Source organism: Denticeps clupeoides, chromosome 11 (genome assembly GCF_900700375.1).
Source record: "Denticeps clupeoides chromosome 11, fDenClu1.1, whole genome shotgun sequence".
Lineage (NCBI taxonomy): Eukaryota > Metazoa > Chordata > Actinopteri > Clupeiformes > Denticipitidae > Denticeps > Denticeps clupeoides.
Genome location: NC_041717.1, coordinates 9,528,695 through 9,548,336, shown reverse-complemented (window position 1 = coordinate 9,548,336; position 19,642 = coordinate 9,528,695). Strand labels below are relative to the sequence as shown.

Sequence of the window (19,642 nt, the reverse complement as noted above, 5' to 3'; positions counted from 1 at the left end):
ACTGCACCAGTGGACCAGCTTCTACCTACGAACTTGACACCACATGCATACAAACGTCGTGCGTGGCATCTTATTAATCTCCCGTCGCATTCGTGTTGCTCGGTGACTAACTGACGATTGCTGTACTGAAATGCGCAGATGAAATATATCGATAGATCGCATCGTCTCCGCTGCGTGCCTTGTACCGTAATCGAAGAGGGCGCAATCGTGCACGATTCAACAGGGGGGGAAAAATGCGAGGCGGTGTCGCGATGATTTAAAGTCAACTTGAAGTCAAAAAAAAAAAAAAAAAAAGAACGGGGAGGGGGGCGATGACGGCGGCGCCAGATCGAAGCCCGTCGCCGCTGGACGGCAGCTCCGCAGAAGCGGGGGACGGCCAGCAGCTGCGGAGATGAACGCCGACGACGCCAAGGATTACCTCTCCAAGCGACAGATCCCACAGCTGTTCGAGGTACGGTGTCGCCATAACTTTATTATGGGTGGATCGTAATTCCGTCCACATGGTTTTTTTTTACACATAGCTCCACAAGTTACTACAAGTGCTACTACTACTACTACTACTACCTTAAAACAACAACATAAGAAGAAGAAGAATTTTTCATCATCGTCATCCTTTATTGATGCAAAAAAAAAAATTGTGATTCAGTACTTAGTGTCTCTACAAACAAACAGCCACCATGGAAATGAGACACTTGAATCTGTCACTATGGTGATCCTCAAGTAGGGTGCTCTAATAGCAGAGTAATGGGGCTCAAGTTTGCTTGAAAGCGGCAACTTTCTCCCTAGATAAGGATGAAGGAGCGCTGGTGCTCGGTGGGGGTGAGCAGGATTTCATTTACTATAAAAGTGTTGTCCTGGACACAAATGTGGCATTTTTAGGGCTTGTTTCCTGTTTATCTCCGGCAGTGTGTGTCTGTCTCTTGTCTTGTCGTAATGTGCGCGTGTGCGCGTGTATCTGTGATGTTCTTGCATGTGCCTGATATGCACATCAAAATCCTGTATCAATACGGGTCAGTAGGCATTGGCCAACAAAACACAGTCGCACTCGCTATTATTGATTTGAATACCCAAAGTTTCATCATAGACATACACATTGGACTATCACCAAGGCAACAGGGTCCCTATTTACAGCATGTGAGTCATCATACACGTTCAGGGACGGCAGCAGAGACCTTGAGACACTGAAGAGTGGAAGAAAGGAAGAGGACACGGGAGGAAAGGTGGAGAATATGGATATTAGGATATTCGAGTAGATGTATAGTTAGGATTTTGTTCATTTTGGTTCAAGCATGCTCTAGTTTTGTGGATAATTTTGACAGCCCACAGAGGTCCGCTTACGGAATGTAATATAACCCATGAATTAAACCGTATACTAAGTTCCTGATGTAGTGTTAACATATGTGTTAATTAAGGATTCCATAATTTTATAAAGATCAATTAACTAATTAAATGTAAAATGTATAAAAAACATGAATCTGTCACACCTAATATTTTAGCATTGCAGTAATATAAATAAACCAAACAAACCTGCTGTCAGTATCATTATAGTAAAGTAAAAAAGTATAAGCAAACGAACATTTTCTATCTTGAGTAATGAGGAAAAAACACATTACACAAACAACAGCTAAAGTTGACTTTTTCTTGTGCATCCATACACTGTAAAAAGTGAACAATGCCTAATTTTTGACAAATTGAATTAATCCGTCACACCTGATATTTTAGCATTGACGTAATGAAAACAAACCGATCAAACCTGTTTATTTACATTACCTCAATGCTATTATTAGGCATGACAAATTACTTCAATTTCTTCAAGTTCAGACAGTATTCAGTGCATTTTCAGTGCACTAAACGCTCAATGTGTATTTTTTTTAAGAATCCCTGCAACTATTTTAATACCAAAGTAAAAAAAATGTAAAATATTCCTAATGACCAGGTTTCCCACAGCAGGGCACTTTGAATAAGGGGCAGAATAACAAATCTGCTGTACAGTTGTGATTACTTAAACGAATGATAAGAGCGAAACGGAGGGTCTGCTGAGGGACGTTATGCAGATGCTGGATAAGATATCTGTTGCATAATCAAGAGCTAAATATACTTTCTTAATACTGCCCACATTTTCATATTAAAACGGAGCATCTTAGTGTTGTATGTAACAACAACCCTGACTCTTCTGGATACAGGATTATTAGAAAGCCTGAAAAAAAAAAAAAAAACGGGTCCGACGCTGATCTTTCAGTAGAAAACGGGAGCTTTATTTAGCTTTGATTGTTTATTCTGGCTAGTTACTGAGCTATGTTACCCCCGTGAGAATTGACATGTAAATTTGCTCCAGCAGTTTTCTGAAGGATTAGCATCACAACAAGAAAATGACTGATTAGCCGAAGTGTATTACCATCTTTCCCTCTGAATGGCTTTGAGCAGCGCAGCACATGCACATGAATCGAGAGGAGCAATCATTTGCAATTATCATTTTGTCCTCCAGTGCCATTATAGCTTTTCATCTCAAGTCAGTCCATGAAATCTCTGTGAGATGGATCCAATGAGTTTAATGGATAACTGTTACATGAGGCAAAAAGTTATGTAATTGCACAGAAAATAATGCCAATAACCCTAACCATAAATGTTTAATTTAGTACTAGAACAGTGCTCAAAATAGACCAGATTTGTTAATGGATTGATTGGTTGATATGTACTTATTTTATTTACATTTACGGCATTTGCCAGACGCCCTTATCCAGAGCGACTTACAACGTGCTTTCATTTTGAACCTGGGTCTTCTGGTTCGTAGGCCTACTAGGCTACTACCACCGTCACCAGGACCAGGTGAGCAGTACTGGAGGGTCGGAGAATGTGAGGTATAATAAGAGCAGTGAGATAAACTGGTGAAACCCCATATTTGGCTTTGTAGGCCAGCATAAGTATTTTGAATCTCATGCGGATGGGGCAACTACTGGGAGTCAATGGAGGGAGCATAGCAGTGGGGTTGTATAGGGAGAATTAAGGAAGGTTGAAAACCGGCCGGATAACATTCAGAGGTAGACCAGCTAGACGGGATTAGAGTAATCCAGTCATGAGATTGCTAAATACTAAACAAGTATCTGGGTGTCCTGTGTTGATAGATAAGGTGGATACATGTGATATGGTAGAGAAGGAATCTACATGAGCAGGAAAGATTGGTGATGTGAGTCAAGAAGGTTGTCTATAGTTACTTTAAGGTTGTGTGCAGTTGCAGAAGGAGAAGGAGAGTTGTAGATCCTGATGTGGTGAAGAATCTGCTGGAATAAATATTAGTTCGGTTTTTGGTGGGTCTTGATGTGAGTTTTAGATCCAAAATGAAATGTCAGTTAGACATACAGAGAATTCCATGTCTCTTCCTGTTAAACAGGAGAGTCTTGTAGTTGACAGCAAAAAATATTCACATCTAAGAGTTAGATACCTAAGAGGAGCTCCAGCAGGGAAATGAAATGAATGGTATGGCTGGAGACAGACCACACTGCAAGGGACAAACCCAACAAACATGACTTGGCCTAAATGACCAGACTGCAGACCAGAAACAACATGTACTTGTATACAGCTTGGAAGCAGGAAGGAGGAAACAATGGGGGGCACCAAGAGTCATGGGCTTATTTCCGTGCACAAAATGAATGAATTATTATAGCGCGTCAAACTTACTTGCATTTTTCAGTGACTATTTGGTGCACCAATTTGAACAAATCCATAAAATGAATGTTGCCAGTACTCGACAATGCATTTTGTCAAGTGCTGAAAGTCATTTGGCTTACAAAATACTCACTACTGCGCTTCAGTAGGTGTGTGAAGAATACTAAATTACTTAAATGTGAAAAGTTTGCAAGTAGTTGTTGTAGGCCAACATGGGATTTGATAGGCTTTCTCTATGGTATACATATAAATGATTCATTTATGCAAATATGATCATATTGATTTCATAAGCATTTCACTGCATATCATACCGTGGATGACTGTGTATGTGAATTTGATATTCACATGTGCATTGCATGAAACAGCTCATATTAATTTTATGATCTCCACATCTCCAACACATCTCCAAATGTGCACTCCAAAATGGTTTAATTTTCTAATAAACGTTCTTGCATGTGCCTGACAGAGCATGCTTACGGGGCTGATGTACCACCGACCGGACGACCCGCTACTGTTCTTGGAAAATTGCTTGCAAAAGGCAAAAGAACTGGGCGGCCCTGAAAGTGTATCGTGGGACACATTCATTTCACCAGACCGCAGACCACTGCCACCAATCAGCACACCTCAGGGGAAGAAAGCTCCCAGTAAACTGGGTATGTTTTGATTTCTGGTATCTTATTAAATCTCATACATCTTATTATAAGTTATATAGGTTTTATATATAATATGTGTCTTATTAAAGACAGCGGGCCAATACCTGGGCCTTATCGCCGATATGACCGACTTCCACCCATTCAGGCTCAATTCTCCATTGAAAGTGACTCAGACATGACAGAATCCTCGGGCTTAATACAGGAGTATGATGTTTTTGATCCATCAAAGTCCCGGCCTCATATTATTTTTATCATTGGTGAGCAATATACACATTTTTCTACATTTTTCTGTAGCTTTACTTGCTAGGTCTGCTTCTTACACTCTTTTGGTGCTTTTTGAGTCTAGGAGGACCAGGCAGTGGTAAGGGTACTCAAACTGCCAAGATAGCCACTCATTATAATTTTGAGTGTGTATCAGTTGGGGAGATTCTGAGGAACAGAATGCTTCATCATGCTTCCAGTGACAGAAAGTGGGAGGTCATCGCCCAAATTATTGCCAATGGGGAGCTGGCGCCACAGGTAAGTGGCTGTTTACAAGAGGGCCCAATGTTGGCTGTTGACACACAGGACTGTGCGTAATGCTCTGCTTGACAGGAGACAACAATAGAAGAGCTGAAGCATCAGTTCATTAAGAAGCAAGATGCTAAGGGCTTCATTGTAGATGGGTTTCCGAGGGAGATTGCCCAGGCGTTCACCTTTGAAGAGCAGGTAAGTGATTTGGTATCACAGAGCAGCCAAAAGTTTTACTTAAGTATGTGTAGCGTTGATCCAAAATAATAATTCTCAAGTACAAGTAAAAAGTAGTCATCCAAAAATTACCAATAATAACAAAAGTATTCAGTGATGAGACTACTCAAGTACTGTGTTTTGGTGGCTCCCGTAAGGCCACACCCGATGAAGGTTCCAGGAACAGTGAATGCAGGTCACGGTCCTGTGAATCCCTGCACCTGAAGTCACTGCTATTTAGGCTTGCATGCAGCACGAAGGAGCCATTTCAGGGTCTTGTGTTTCTAGTTTTGGTCATGGTGTGAGTGTGAAAGATCTTGGCTCTTGTTTGTGTTACAAGGGGTTCGAATCCCGATCCGCCAAGGTGCCACTGAGCAAAGCACCGTCCCCACACACTGCTCCCCGGGTGCCTGTCATGGCTGCCCGCTGTTCACTCAGGGTGATGGGTTAAATGCAGAGGACATATTTCACTGTGTGCACCGTGTGCTGTGCTGCATCACGTGTATCACACGTGACAATCACTTCACTTTAAAAGTTCAATATATGTGTACGCAAATAAAAAAGCTAAACAATAAGGATAATTCTTTTTCCACAGAAAATGTATAGTCACATTCAACAAAATGTTTACAAATACTAAAAGAGCCAATATGATATGATTCCATATCTATGCTGTGTGACGAGTTTGGTGCTGCTCTGCCGCCACAGTTTGTGTGGTTATGTGGCTGCATGGCTACATCTGATTGGTGAAACGGTGTCATGTGATTAATGCATCTGTCTGGCAAAAAAATGCATATTGAATGTATGGAATAAATTATTTTAAAGAGTTACGAGTCGAGTGTTGCCCAATGTGGCGAGGTAAGAGTTGACTTTCTAATTCTCAAATGTACTCAAGTAAAAAGTAAATCTACTCTTAGAAGTACTTTTTTTTCAATAACGTAGTACCCATCTCTGTCGCTGAGTAAATGTATTGGAACTAGGGAAGCTTGTTTCTTGTTATTATGGTTAAGGGTAGCATGGAAATGAAGACATGAAAGCTTACCATTGTCCTTCATTATGCTGTCAAAATACCAACAACATGATTAACATACTCAATTGAAGCATCAACTTAGCAAGATTTCTGATGGGCTCCACTGCTCATGTTCTTCTCATGTTCTAAAGCTCTTTCCTTCATAACCAGCATCAATGTTTTCTGGTGGCTCTTCTATGGATTATTTTTGCGCTGGCATTTACTTCATTAAGTCTTCACCAGTTGCTCTTCCTTGAAGAGACTTTTGCTTCTGCAAAACCACTTCATACCGGAAACACCCTAGAAAACCAAACTTCAGGAGCTGAATGTTGATGCTACTGACATGAAGCCTTCCAATGAGATCATTACTTTTATTTGTTTTACCTGTCAATGGTTATATATTGTGAAGGTTGATGGAGGTTTGCTTTTATATGGTGCATAATAATATTTTGGCCATATTTTTGCAAATTAAAAGCAGCCGTTTGGTCTTTGCAGCTTGGATCTCCAGACCTTGTGATTCTTCTAGCTTGCTCAAATCAACAACTTCGTCAACGTTTAGAAAAAAGAGCAACAGAGCACGGCCGCCCTGACGACAATGCCCATGCCATTGAGAAACGACTGGACACCTTCAAGCACAACATTGCACTCATTGCCAAGTACTACCAGGAGCGAGATCTAATTGTCAGGGTAATGTAGTAGTTTTTGCATGATTTGTAAACATTACTGTACATTTATACCTCAACAGTTGTTGCAATCTATGAATAAAAATTTCAAAATGTATAATGTAGATGAACATGCTGGACTGGATGTAAGCATATCATGTGCAATGTGTAACCAACCATTTTAATATTAATCATTGCAGATTGATGCAGATCGTGATGAGGATGAAATATTCAGAGACATCAACGCCATTGTGCAAAAAAGGTTCTTTCACCAGGAAATGAGCATAGAAGGTAAGGAATACTGAATAATATGTTGTAGATTTTCAGGTGCTGGGACAAGCTGGGAAATCATCATGTCTGTTTTTTATTTCCAGATTAAGGCCGGACACTCTGTGAACTCGGCTCTGTGAATCTCCTGCCTTTTTTCTTTTCTTATTTGCAAATACAGAAATGCCTTGGTTACTATAATAAATATGTGAATTCAAAGTATTATAAAAACATATTTTTAGTATGACAGCATGATTCAGCCATTGAAAACCATAATCTTCATTTTAACCAACTGAAATTAAAACATTACAATGCAATTTATCACTTTCTGTCCATTCAACATTCAGTCGATCAACATTAAAGCGTTGCACACTAAATATGGTGTGAAATAAATTGTAAACTGAATGTACAGTGTGTCCTAGCAGGGATTCTTCATAATTAAAGGGACAGCATAGCTCACTTTTCTACTGAATCAGGTACATCCATATCCAATCCATCATGCATCAATCTCCGCATCTAATTATGCCGACGGAAGATCTACAAAGCAAAATCCTGCCAAAAACTGTCTCATGACATCACTCACCTCAGGCAGTAATTGACCGGAGTGAAGGTTACTGTCATTCACTGGACCACAGGGAGACAATCTGAGTCCTGTGGCAGGTGTCAGAATGGATCTTAGAGCCTTTGGTTTTCCACTTCCTGTGAGGGCCACAGAGGTGTCGTGGTCAGCCTGTGAAAACACATGTGTGGTAGCCACCTGATCCTCACTTCACACATCTGTTGGGTCCTGACATGAATCTGTCTGCGTGCGTGCAGTATGGATAAAGTGTTGGAGTCTCATCTGTAGGGAATGACAAGTGACACGTCGTAGCCTCAGAATCTGAGTAAACATGAAATGTTTTCTAATGTTCTCTTCCCTAGACTGACTGTCAGCTTAACAAGTCTTATGTTAGGCTTAATAACAGTAAGAAAATGAACTCAACGTGTACAATTAGAGAGAAAACAGCAGGGGGCGCTGAAGATCCAGCCACGATTGTACATAAATATACGCAGAAATCTGTTGAAATGGCTCTTTTGGATGTTTGTTGCTGTAAAGATGCTGCTTTGTTTTTATAGTTACTTGTAATGTGACGTGCCTTTTTCCTGTATACTGTTTTTGTAATCATTAAAATGTTCACTTGCAATATGCCATGCAGCTTCAGGGAAATTGTGTCTTAATCAGCCTGGGACCTCGTGTTTATGGAAGAAGCTGGCGAAGTGGAAGCATGATTGGAATAAATTAAAACTAATTAAACATTGCTGTAAGTGGAAATCATATGGGACAATGACTAAGTGTATTACTTACATAGATTTGCAGATAAATATGAGATAAATATGATTTCTTTTATCATTTAAATTATTAGGATTTAGACAGCAACAACTAGCAAAGACATGATTTCAATACAAATTTAATTTTTTACTGCTAAGCATTAAACGAGACATTTCTAACTTTAGTGAAATACATAATGCTGGAGCTACAGCCACAATCCTTGTTTATAAAATTATTTAGTTAACACTGCTGTAAAACAGCTCGGTGACAAAGGTCTGGTATACAAAATCAGGCGTTAAATGAAGGTGAACTCTTAAAATGTGAGTTCTCCTAATTGGCTGACACAATAGTGACGTTTCATTACTTTACCTTGCCATTGGCTCGAACTGCTGTCAGTCAAAGCAGGAGGAGCAAAACGAGGTCTTAACAAAAGTTGTGTTGGCTGAATACTAATTACATTGCAATAAATGTACTATTCGGTACAGTAAAAGTATTTAAAATATGGTTCAGATTCATAGCCATACCATTTTTGGCAGCACGTGAGCATCAACATGAATAAAATATCGCTGGAAACTGCATTTAAACTTAAAACTTCTTTTTGAGTTCAGGAGTGTAGTTTTCAGAGGGGTTTCATTTATATCCACATGTGTTCATTCATAGTTTTGATGCCTTCAGTGAATCTACCATGGTCATGGTCATGAAAATAAAGAAAACACATTGTATGAGGTGTGTCCAAACTTTTGGCCTGTACTGTAGTTGTAATGCTTATGTATACTGTGTGCCCTCTAATGAAAGTGTTTTGGTTGTACAGAACACAATATGATATTTACTTGCCAGCTTGAGGGGCGCAATAAGAGAAATAGTGACGTAGATAGACGTAGTGACGAAAAGTAGTGACGTAGTGACGAAATAGAGAATGATGGAAGAAGGGTGATGAGGGTAGTGATGAAGGGTAATTGGACTATTAACTGCGTTGCAAATAAAGGAAGGCATATAAACTTGATATTTTGACTTGAAGGGCCATATAACACATTGTGTGTAGATACACGCCACCACTCATGAACCAAATATTTAACTAAATATTTTATTAAATTTTTTCCACTACAAGGACCATGTCTATGCATTGCCTTGTTCCCCTAGTGATTCGAAGACCAGGCTCAATCAAGCACTGCACAGCGTGGAAATACTGCAGCGAGAACTGAGGAATTACAAGGACCGAGGTTGAAGGTTGATGAGTTCTGTACAGGGACTTCTGGAGGATTTGAAAGAGGAAAGTGAGATAAACCATGAGCTCAGAGACAAACTGGATTTTCACTCTGCCAAAATAAAAAGCACAATTTGAACCCTTATCTTGACGTTGAGCTTGTGTTAACAGTTTCCATCACTCTCCACTTCCATGGTCATAAGGTGTATATGTGTATCATATCTTGTCATTTGTTTATTTGGCTTATTTAAAGTTATTTACAGAGAGCAGCAAGACTAATGCGGTCAGTGGATGCCAAGCAGAATACATTTGATAATGTAAAGAACAAGAGCCCCCTGAGTATGAATATGTGTGTTTAATGTTTAATGCCACGGCGATTAAAAAACGTTGCTACATAGAAACATTCACAGATAGTTTTGGTGGAATTGGCCAATTTTAACATAATTTGCAATACAATGTACAGATCTTAATGCTGCTACAATTAAATACAAACAGCAGTATGTATTTAGGCACCTCCGTACCTGTTTGTCACCTTAAAGTTAACGCCCTTTTTGTGAAGCTGTCCTGTGATGGGTGACATTATAGCTTGGTGACAGACTCTGTGCAATATCATTTGATTAGAGTGACCAGTTATAAAAGCAATAATAATGATGATGATTGCTTCTGAGGAAACACAAGAAACAAGAAAGAAAACACAAAACAATGTACCAATTTAAGGAATGTGATGAATGTATTTCTTTGTTTTTTGACTGAAAGTTACTTTGACTTGTTCTTTGTGTACATTACAGACAAGAAGATTGGGCCCACATTTGAATTAAAAACCTTTGTTTCTAGAACAATAGAAAGGCTTAATTATTTTACTATCTGGGGCTGCATTTTTGGAAGCTACAGTTTTGGAAGACATGCAGTGGAGGCCTACCGGTTAAGGAAGTGGTCCCGTAATCAGAAGGTTGCCGGTTCGAAATCCGATCCGTCAAGGTGCCACTGAGGTGCCACTGAGGAAAGCACCGTCCCCACACACTGCTCCCCGGGCTCCTGTCATGGCCGCCCACTGCTCACCAAGGGTGATGGTAAAAAACAGAGGACACATTTTATTGTGTCACCATGTGCTGTGCTGTGTATCACAATGACAATCACTTCACTTTCACTATATTTTAGGATAATGGGTGACTCAATGAATTACACTTACAGTGTATTTTGTTACATTACACTTTAACTTAATTTAATATTCTATAATATTTTTGTAAAAATTTTGTTTGGGACCTGACATGTAAAAAATCATGGCAACTTATTTTGAATGTCAATGTATTCATAGTTATTACAAATATAATTGTTCATGTTTGTTTACTGTATGTTTTTGTTTCATATATACAGATTATATTCAATCAACAATTATTCTAATTTTAAAAGCATTCTAATTTTAGTTTTTGCTATTTGTTAATATTTAAATTGGTAAGCATGGTCTTGATCAATCTGTCAGTATTATAGGTCGATTGTTTGTGTTTGTGACATATCTGAAGAAATCTGTACAATGTTAAGGGGGAACACTTAATGCACACAAAATAAAGAACCAGCAGAGGGCAGACATTTCCATGTCCACGATACCACTAAAAATTCAAACGTGTTTCTTAAATGTACAACAGATGCAGTTTTTGAAGTGCCTCGACACAGTTGTCAATATCATACATATCCTTAAACTTGCCATTTGTTTCTGCTTCCAACACATGAAGGACAATATGTTCACTCTCTGTCTAATATGTGCCATGCAAGTAATGGCATTGCCCTTATCTATGGAACCTTTTTGGTCCTTGGCAGAACTCAGAATAGACCCTCCTTTATCATTTCATTATCATTGTAACTTGAGTGCTGTCAGAAATTACTGAGAGAACAGAAATGTTTGCACACAAAAAGACAATGAAAATGGTGTTCAGACCATTTCAGAAAATATTAAATCCTGCTGCTCTGACATATTGGTTTGTAGCTGCATTCAACTTCAGTTGAGTTCATACTGCTTCTGTATTAGCTATTTCTAATAAAATTAAACACAAGCACAATTTTCCATTTCACATAAAAAAGTAAGCCAGGCCTAACTGTCCATTTCTAGTTGAAGTCAAGATAAGTCCCTTCCTCTGATGGAAATTCCTGCCTGGCTCTTCACATCTCACCAGCAGCCCCTCCACCTCCCTGAGGATCACCCACCTCATCGCTGCCCTTATCTCCATGTTGAGCAGCTCTGCACCACTACTCTTCATAGCACACCACCGAGGCTGACTTTCCTCCAACGTGGCATTTGTATTCTGTGTGTTATGCACCCAGAGAGGTACACTGTGTACACTATCAGTACCACAGTATACTTTCAAGCTGCAGCCAGCGGCACTTAGCTCACTGTTCTTCTCATCAAACGAGAATGTATTAACAAGGATAAAGAAAAGATACACCAATTCTAATTCAAAATTCAGCTCAGCGCAATACACAGGACTTAGGAGTTGATTTAGTCCACTGAGACACTTTCTAACAACTTGGATTGTCCAAGGTTCTCTATTTTTATCAAGGGTACCACATCCATGTCACTATACCAAGTGCCATGGACAGCTACAACTATTTAAAGACTTCTCCTTTTATAGTGCTCAAACTCCAAACAGATAAGCATTATCTCTCTCACTGAAGGCCAGCATAAAAGCTGCAATGCTGGCTAGTTTGTCCTGTGCTGGTCTGTCCTGCGCTGTTCTGAATTATTGGCATCATGGCCCCGAAAAAAGTTGAGCCCAAGAAGCCGGAGCCGAAGAAACCTGAGCCCAAGAAGGAGGAATCAGCGGCACCAGTCCCAGCTCCCGCACCAGAACCTCCAAAACCTGAGCTAGACTTCAAAAGCATCGTTCTGGAGTTCACACCAGACCAGATTGAGGAGTTCAAGGAGGCTTTCACCCTGTTTGATGAAACACCCACAGGTGAGATGAAGATCTCATATGCCCAGTGTGGAGATGTGATGCGAGCCCTCGGCTACAACCCCACCAATGCTGACGTCCTGCTGGTCCTGGGCAAACCAAAGGCTGAGGAGATGCACAGCAAGTTTCTGGACTTTGAGACCTTCCTGCCAATGCTCCAACACATCTCTCGGGCCAAAGATCAGGGGACATTTGAGGACTTTGTGGAGGGGCTGAGAGTCTTTGACAAAGAAGGCAATGGCACAGTCATGGGAGCAGAACTTCGGCACGTTCTCGCTACCCTTGGGGAGAAGATGACGGAGGATGAAGTGGAGCGTCTAATGGCCGGTCAGGAAGATGCCAACGGCTGCATCAACTACACATCTTTCGTCAAACACATACTTGCCGGCTAAATGGGGCTGAGTCTGTCGCCACAGTAAAATGCTAAGTGTTAATTAGCAAATAAAAATGATATTATATAAACTGTCTGATTTCAGTTTATTTTTCTATATAAATCTGAGATTTGAGTTTGCATACTAACACTGGACACAGGCTGGAGACTCACCCAGGACAGGGTGCCAGCCCACCGCAGGCGGCACACACCCACACACCCACACACACACACACACACACACACACACACGGTTCTCAACATTTTTTTAGTTTTTATTGACATAATGTCAAAGGTTCCAGAGAGCGCGCCTGAAAAGCTCCACTTTATTACTGAAGAGCAGACAGTGGACAGACTGTGAATTTGCTATATGAATGAACAGCTACTGACAGTCAGGTACAGACTTGAACAGATATGGTCCTTCCACTAGAAAATACTAATAATTTAACAAATGCACATTTTTTTTGTTCTGATTTTTCAGATGCACGATTTTACGACTCAAGTTTGTGAGGACAAAATTGTAAAAAAAATGGTTGCAACTCTCCAGCTCAGGTGCATGCCAGTAGATGGAGCTGAAACCATGATGACTGGTTGCTCTGAGCCATTACGTCTTCTCTCTGAGACAGTCTATATTTAAGAAGATAATTTTTTTGGAGATTTCAGCTACAATATGTATCAAGAAATTGAAGCTATGGTTATGGTTCTATACACGTTATGATGGATGTTGGACATGAATGCGTTGTAGATAAAAATGCAAGCCATTTTTTTAAATAATCAAAATACAACAATAGAAAAAATTCCCTGCACAGTTGCATAAGAGTCATCATCAATAAAATAATCACAATTGTATACATTTTTTAGTTTCATAATTATCATTTTAATCATTCTATCCATTTTATGGTTCCAAAGTAGAGATAAATGAATGTTCAAATTTGACATTAACTTCATTCAACACTTCTTAAAGCTCTCACCCCGCCCCTTCAGAAAAGATGACCTCATCACTAAAAATGGATTCTATTCTCTTCCTCATCAGAAGCTTCATCATCAGCAGATTGGAAAAAGGGCAGAAAGCCAAATTCATTAATCCCAAAGCTGCAGTCCACCCCCCTCTCTCTCTCTAGCAAAGATGCAATGCTAGTCTACTTTCCTGTGTCCCATTCTTTCTTTAGAACAAAAATCAGTTCAGGGCAAGACACATATATGAAACCAGAATAATATTAAAAATGTATTATGGAGTGACTCATCAACTTGGGGTGAGCAACATGAGCATAGGATGGATTGGTAGCCATCAGTGAAAGTGAAGTGATTGTCATTGTGAAACACTGCAGCACAGCACATGGTGACACAACAAAATGTGTCGTCTGCTTTTAACCATCACCTTTAGTGAGCAGTGGGCAGCCATGACAGGCGCCCGGGGAGCAGTGTGTGGGGACAGTGCTTTGCTCAGTGGCACCTCAGTGGCACCTTGGCGGCTCGGGATTTGAACCGGCAACCTTCTTATTATAGGCCGCTTTCTTAACCGCTAGGCCACCACTGCCCCAGTAATACATGTATGTGTGGTATTTCTAATTCTGTAGTCTCTGTTTTTTTCTTAATATAAGATTTATATTGTAAATTGTTGTTTTCTACTGATGTGCTTGAGAGACACCACCAACCAGAATTAAATTCCATGTATGTGGAGAGAGGAAACTGGAGCATCTTGATATACATTAATATACCCAATACTGCTTTCATTAATCAAAGTTATTATAATGTGTGTATGTTCTTGGTATCCATGACCTAAATCAATGATAAATCACACTGTGTTTGGTTTTGATCTGCATAAATAGACTGACTGCTTTAAATCACACCAGAATTTTGTTCGTGCTATATATGTATTGTCTCTCTCTCTCACTCACTGTTCCTAGTCCTGTTACTCAGGGTTGTGGCTGCCGGGACACTGGGTGCAGCACACACACAGGCACACACACGTCATTCACTCACACACATGGTCATATTGCTTTTACAGCTGCCAAGAGTTCCACCTAGCGTACATGCCTTTGGATGGCAGGAGGAAACTGGAGAACCTGGAAGTAAACCCGCACCAACCCAGGAAGAGCATGCACACGCGAGGTCCGAGCCGTGATTCCATCACACAACCACTGTTCAAGTGATTCTTTTATGATTCTTAATTTAATGAAGGGCTTCTCATTTACTTAAATTCTCAGCATTCAGTTACATGTTATGTCATATGAGAAGCACTCACTCAGTATTCATTACTGCTGACTCCAGATCTGGGTTGGGGCTGCCGGAGACCTTCCCAGGGCAGGGCGCCAGCCCACCGCAGCATAGAAGCACAACAATTTTCGGCCATAAACCTCCAATCACGCTGTAGCTGTGTGAGTTGTCCTGAGTTTGCCGGTATTTCAACTTCTTGGTATGAAGGCAGGCAACGTTAAATAGATGTTAACAAGCTATTCCTTTGTGCAGCTTTGAAATTATTAACAGCAAATAAAGCTTTCAGGCCAAGAAACATTGCACACGCACTTGGAAGCGGCTTGCTGGCCAGAGGAAGGCTGGACGCCAAGCGCAGCACAGTAGAAGTGTAGGAGTGGTGTGAGTGCCGTAAAAATCCCCGAAATTTGTTGACTGCTGCCTCCATGTTTACGAGGTATTTTTAAGACATTCTGAAAGGCGAAAGGCAGTTGTCCTTTTCTTACATTCTGCAGTTTCATTAGGTGCATACAAAGCGGACCGTAATTACACATCTTTCGATGTCAGCTTAAGAGTGATGCTGAACATTCTGTAATGAACAACACAACAGAAAAACTATGTTTATGCGCAACGGGCCTTTCAATATTGGAATAAACTGTTTGGATTCATTCTAATGAATGAATTGCTGAAAAAAACAACAATAATAACATGTAACATACGTCCCACTTCCGACTTCAAATGCACTGCGAACCCTGACTGCAGACTCTTTTAATGCTCCACTTCTAACCCTGCTGAAAATATTTTACAATTCCCCTTAAACACATCTTTACACGTAAACTGCTCAGTGTGTTTCTTTATTACCTCAGCAAATACGGGCCTGTTAAGGACTAAGGTAAGCTGTAATGTTTAGTCCAGATGTCATGCTGTAAATGAAAATCCTGCTCAGATGGAACGGCTGCAGCTGGCAGACTTTGGGGAGAAAAGCAATCCGCGTGAGCAGTTTTCGCCTTGCCAGGGTCGTCTGAGGATATGGCCCATTAATATATCTGCTGTGCAGTCGCACGGTGACAAATGCTATCTGGATCGAACTTAAAGGAGCCACTGCTGCATTCATGCACACGTGGGCTCATCTAACGCTGTGCCATGCAGCATCACAACTTCAACAGAACTGCAGCGTAAGGAAATGAAGTTGCACCCCACCATTATCATCATTTTAAATAATGATGATTAAAAAATAAACAAACTCATACATTCAAGACAGGAGAAAACTTGTAAATTCTGGAAGGGGTGACATGAATGAACTTGTTTCCACATGTTCCTTCAGCCTGGCAATATCAAGTGTTACACTGAATAAAGTGAACAAAAGGTTTAGTTTGTTTAGAAATGAAATTGCTTGAGTTGACCACTTAAACCTGTTCAGCATCATTGACTTTTTAAAAAATCTTTTAAACCTTCATTTATATTTCCCAGAACCTGTGAAACTTTAGGTTTTTCACATATTCTTCTACATAACATAGCATCATTTTTGGCTAACTATTGCTCTGTATTCCCACCATGTTCCGGCACCAGCTCTCACGGGGATCAGAATCATTCCGTCTCGTATCGCTGCCTGTATTCCTTTTTCATCTGATCCCCTCACTACTTCTCCTGGAATACGAGCTTCTCCTGTTGAGTCTCCTCTGCTTCTTGTGTTCGTTGCCTTTTACTACCATGTACATGATTCCATGTTTTGCTCTGGCTGTAATATTTCTGAAGGCTCCTTTCTTATTTCTTGAAGGTTAGTTTGCACCCTGTCACGTCTCCACTTAAACTGATAATCTCATTTCTTAAACTGATAATTTCACATTCCTTCATGTTGGTGGTGCTTTCAGTTTTTTATTCATACATTTACAGAACTCTTCATCTAACCTCTCTCTTTTCAAACCGTGCCTCTTTTTTGTGTCTTTCTCTAGCTGCTTATCCTCTACTGTCTTATGATTTAATGTCCCTTGTTCTTCATTCTTCATTTGCTTTATGCGACTTTGATCCAGTGACCCATTGGTTTCTTGCTTCCTTGCATTTGCTGTCTTATCACCCGTTCCTTTCAGATTCTTCCACTGCTGAATATTCGTTTTCTGACTACAGACTGCGCTCTGTTCCAGGGCCTTTCCTTGGACTTGTTTCCTTGGCCTTTTCTTCATCCTTCTGATAATCACATCCTTATCAATTGTCTGCTGCAGGTTTTAGTTGCTTTCCTGTATCTGAACTAGTCTTTCCCATTAAGTTTTCCTTGTTTGTTTTCTTATGACGCTTCAACCACGTGTTTGTAAAGCCTTTTCACACATCCCTTACAAACCGAGTACTTTACCTTCACTTTCTTCACCTGTCTAACTATTCCAGCCATCTGATCTAACCCTGCTATCATGCTTCTGATCACCTCTTCTGTTTACTCTCCCAACTGCATGACATATTTTAGGCTGAAGAAGCAGGCAAATTGTTTCACTTAAAAGAAGCAGTCGACCCGGAGGTGGAGTGACAAAAATGTGACACCAAAGGGAAGTTTATATACAAACAGGATGATCAATGAATGACAAGAGGAGGTGCTGGTAAAAATGTTCAATTACTTATCAATCAACCCACATTGTTCCTTGTACCGTGTGTCTGGGTTTTATTAGACAATGGCCTGTTTGATGCTTCCAAATTAAATATCTTAAAACAAACACGATACAATGCTTCAATCATCCATATACTTTTTCAACACAGTGATCCCATTGTGTTGAAAAAGTCTATGGGATCGGGTCATGGATCTGCCCAGAACCACAGACAAAGTGTCAACAGACTCAGGCTCACCATTGCTATAGTGACATGAAACACCTACATTTACTCCCCCATTGTTTATACCTCCCACACGTCTTTTTCCATTTCACAGAGATTAGTGGCACAACCCTGTAACACGTTTGATCTGATACATGCACTGAAATACTTTTATTTTTAATAGCAAGCCAAACATTTACCTGTGGAAATGGGCCTATGGTCCAGATATGTGTGGTTCAATGAAAACCACTCCAGGCAGAACGCTACATTTTATGGTAACCTACCATGAGACAGAACACTGCTGTTGTAAAATATAATGACTGAGGCCTTGTGCAAGTTTCATTAATACAGAACAGTCCACTTTCGCAGCACACAGTTTTTCCTTAAGCATGTTCAGAATTATGATTTTACTGACATGTGTGCCATGACTTAATTTCCCCAGGAACTGAGCTGTGTTGCTTGTTTTTTACTTGAGCATTGAGGAAATGTAAAAAAAATGAGACAAAAGTGCTTAGGCACTCGTATTCAGCCACTTACTCAGTATCCATAACCGCTTAATCCTAATTTGGGTGGCGACCGCCAGAGCCCATTCTGGGACATTGGGTGCAGGGCGGGGCACCAGCCACAGGGTGCACACACACACACACTCATACCTGTGAGTGTGTGCACACACACACACACTCATACCTGTGGCCAATTTAGAGTCAGCATGCATGCCTTTAGGCAGTGGGAGGAAAGTGGAGAACCCAGAGGAAACTAGCACCAATATGGGGAGAGCATGCAAACTCAAAGTTATGGCCTTTGAGGTGTGAGACCAATGCTAACGGCAGCCCCACCCAGTATGGCAAAAATCACCTTATTTCTTTGTCAGAATTTTGGAAAGAAGCATGTTTCTCTGGATTCTTCCCTACAAACCTGCAATTTTGAATGTTAGTGGATAATAATAAAGATATCGCAAAAAAAATCTGGATACATATTATATCAAAGACATCACAAAATTAAAATATTTAATTACAAAAAGACAAGACTATCCAATTAATTTACTTTCCATCCTAACCTCAACTGGAAACATTGTAGGAGCTTCAGGATCATAGTAATCGATGAGTACATTTCTTTACATTTTTATAACAGGGAGCTTATTTTATAACATGATTCCATGTTTGCTCTACTGGGTAACAATTAGTTATTTTTCTTCTTTTTTTGCTTTTTTTAATTGGACCAGAATGTTTTTGTTCCTTCGCATCACACATTCCTTTCAAACCCTAAACCTCCTAAAAGCAACAAGGTTATGTTAGATCATACACTACAGCTGTAATTAAAAAAATGTTTTATGTGTTTTGATGTTACTGGTCTCCAGAAGGTCACCCTGACTATTCTTTCCTTTGTTGTGTCTGTTGAGGTTTAGCATTAACAGCCACAGTATGCAGCATGGTGATGTGGGTTGTCTATGTTTTCCTTCACATGACAGACTGCTTTACTGAAGCCTAGTCTTGAGTAAAGTAAAACAGTTTCACAAACCAAACTTACGAGCTGCAACTCGTTGAAAACACCAGCAAACCCGGATAAAAGAAAAAAAAATGGTCAAGGTATTAAACACATATTTTTGGTATTTTCTTTTAATTATATCTTCCTAAATAACTGTAAATTCATTTTAGGTTTCCATGGTAACCAAATTTTATCTGGTCATTCATTTAATATAACATATAATATGCATATAATATTGGAATATGCATTTATTATTAATTTAAACACTCCTGGGTGTTTAATTTCCCTTCATGTCTTGTCTGGTGGATCTGGGTAAACAGTAAATTCTGTTTTTGCATGTCACATTAGGTCCAAAATTGAGTACCA

General features: G+C 40.0%; 3 protein-coding genes across 6 annotated transcripts in view; 2 read left to right on the top strand and 1 right to left on the bottom strand.

Annotated features, from left to right (window-relative positions):
- LOC114799730 (uncharacterized) overlaps window positions 1-7,593 on the bottom strand; it is a 29,819-nt gene extending 22,226 nt beyond the window's left edge. For all 4 annotated transcript variants that reach the window (XR_003751261.1, XM_028996547.1, XM_028996548.1 and 1 more), the window contains exon 1: window positions 7,561-7,593. The gene's annotated coding sequence lies outside the window, so the exon portion shown is untranslated. The remainder of the gene's footprint in view (window positions 1-7,560) is intronic.
- On the top strand, window positions 311-8,161 carry ak5l (adenylate kinase 5, like). The gene is made up of 8 exons (XM_028996550.1): window positions 311-451; window positions 4,130-4,316; window positions 4,406-4,573; window positions 4,663-4,835; window positions 4,911-5,024; window positions 6,544-6,735; window positions 6,911-7,001; window positions 7,085-8,161. Exons 1-8 carry the CDS (start codon window positions 392-394, stop codon window positions 7,087-7,089), a joined length of 990 nt encoding a protein of 329 aa, XP_028852383.1. The 5' UTR covers window positions 311-391; the 3' UTR covers window positions 7,090-8,161.
- Window positions 8,162-12,233: 4,072 nt separating this feature from the next.
- LOC114799291 (myosin light chain 4) lies at window positions 12,234-12,827 on the top strand. The gene has a single exon (XM_074933656.1). The coding sequence runs from the start codon at window positions 12,234-12,236 to the stop codon at window positions 12,825-12,827; it is 594 nt and encodes a 197-aa protein (XP_074789757.1).
- The last annotated feature ends 6,815 nt before the right edge of the window (window positions 12,828-19,642 follow it).

Coding starts and splice junctions, on each gene's coding strand:
- ak5l (XM_028996550.1), top strand. CDS start 392: ATGAACGCCGACGACGCCAAGGATTACCTCTCCAAGCGACAGATCCCA. Junction 4,836..4,910: donor ATGGGGAGCTGGCGCCACAG/GTAAGTGGCTGT, acceptor TCTGCTTGACAG/GAGACAACAATAGAAGAGCT. Junction 6,736..6,910: donor AGCGAGATCTAATTGTCAGG/GTAATGTAGTAG, acceptor TAATCATTGCAG/ATTGATGCAGATCGTGATGA.
- LOC114799291 (XM_074933656.1), top strand. CDS start 12,234: ATGGCCCCGAAAAAAGTTGAGCCCAAGAAGCCGGAGCCGAAGAAACCT.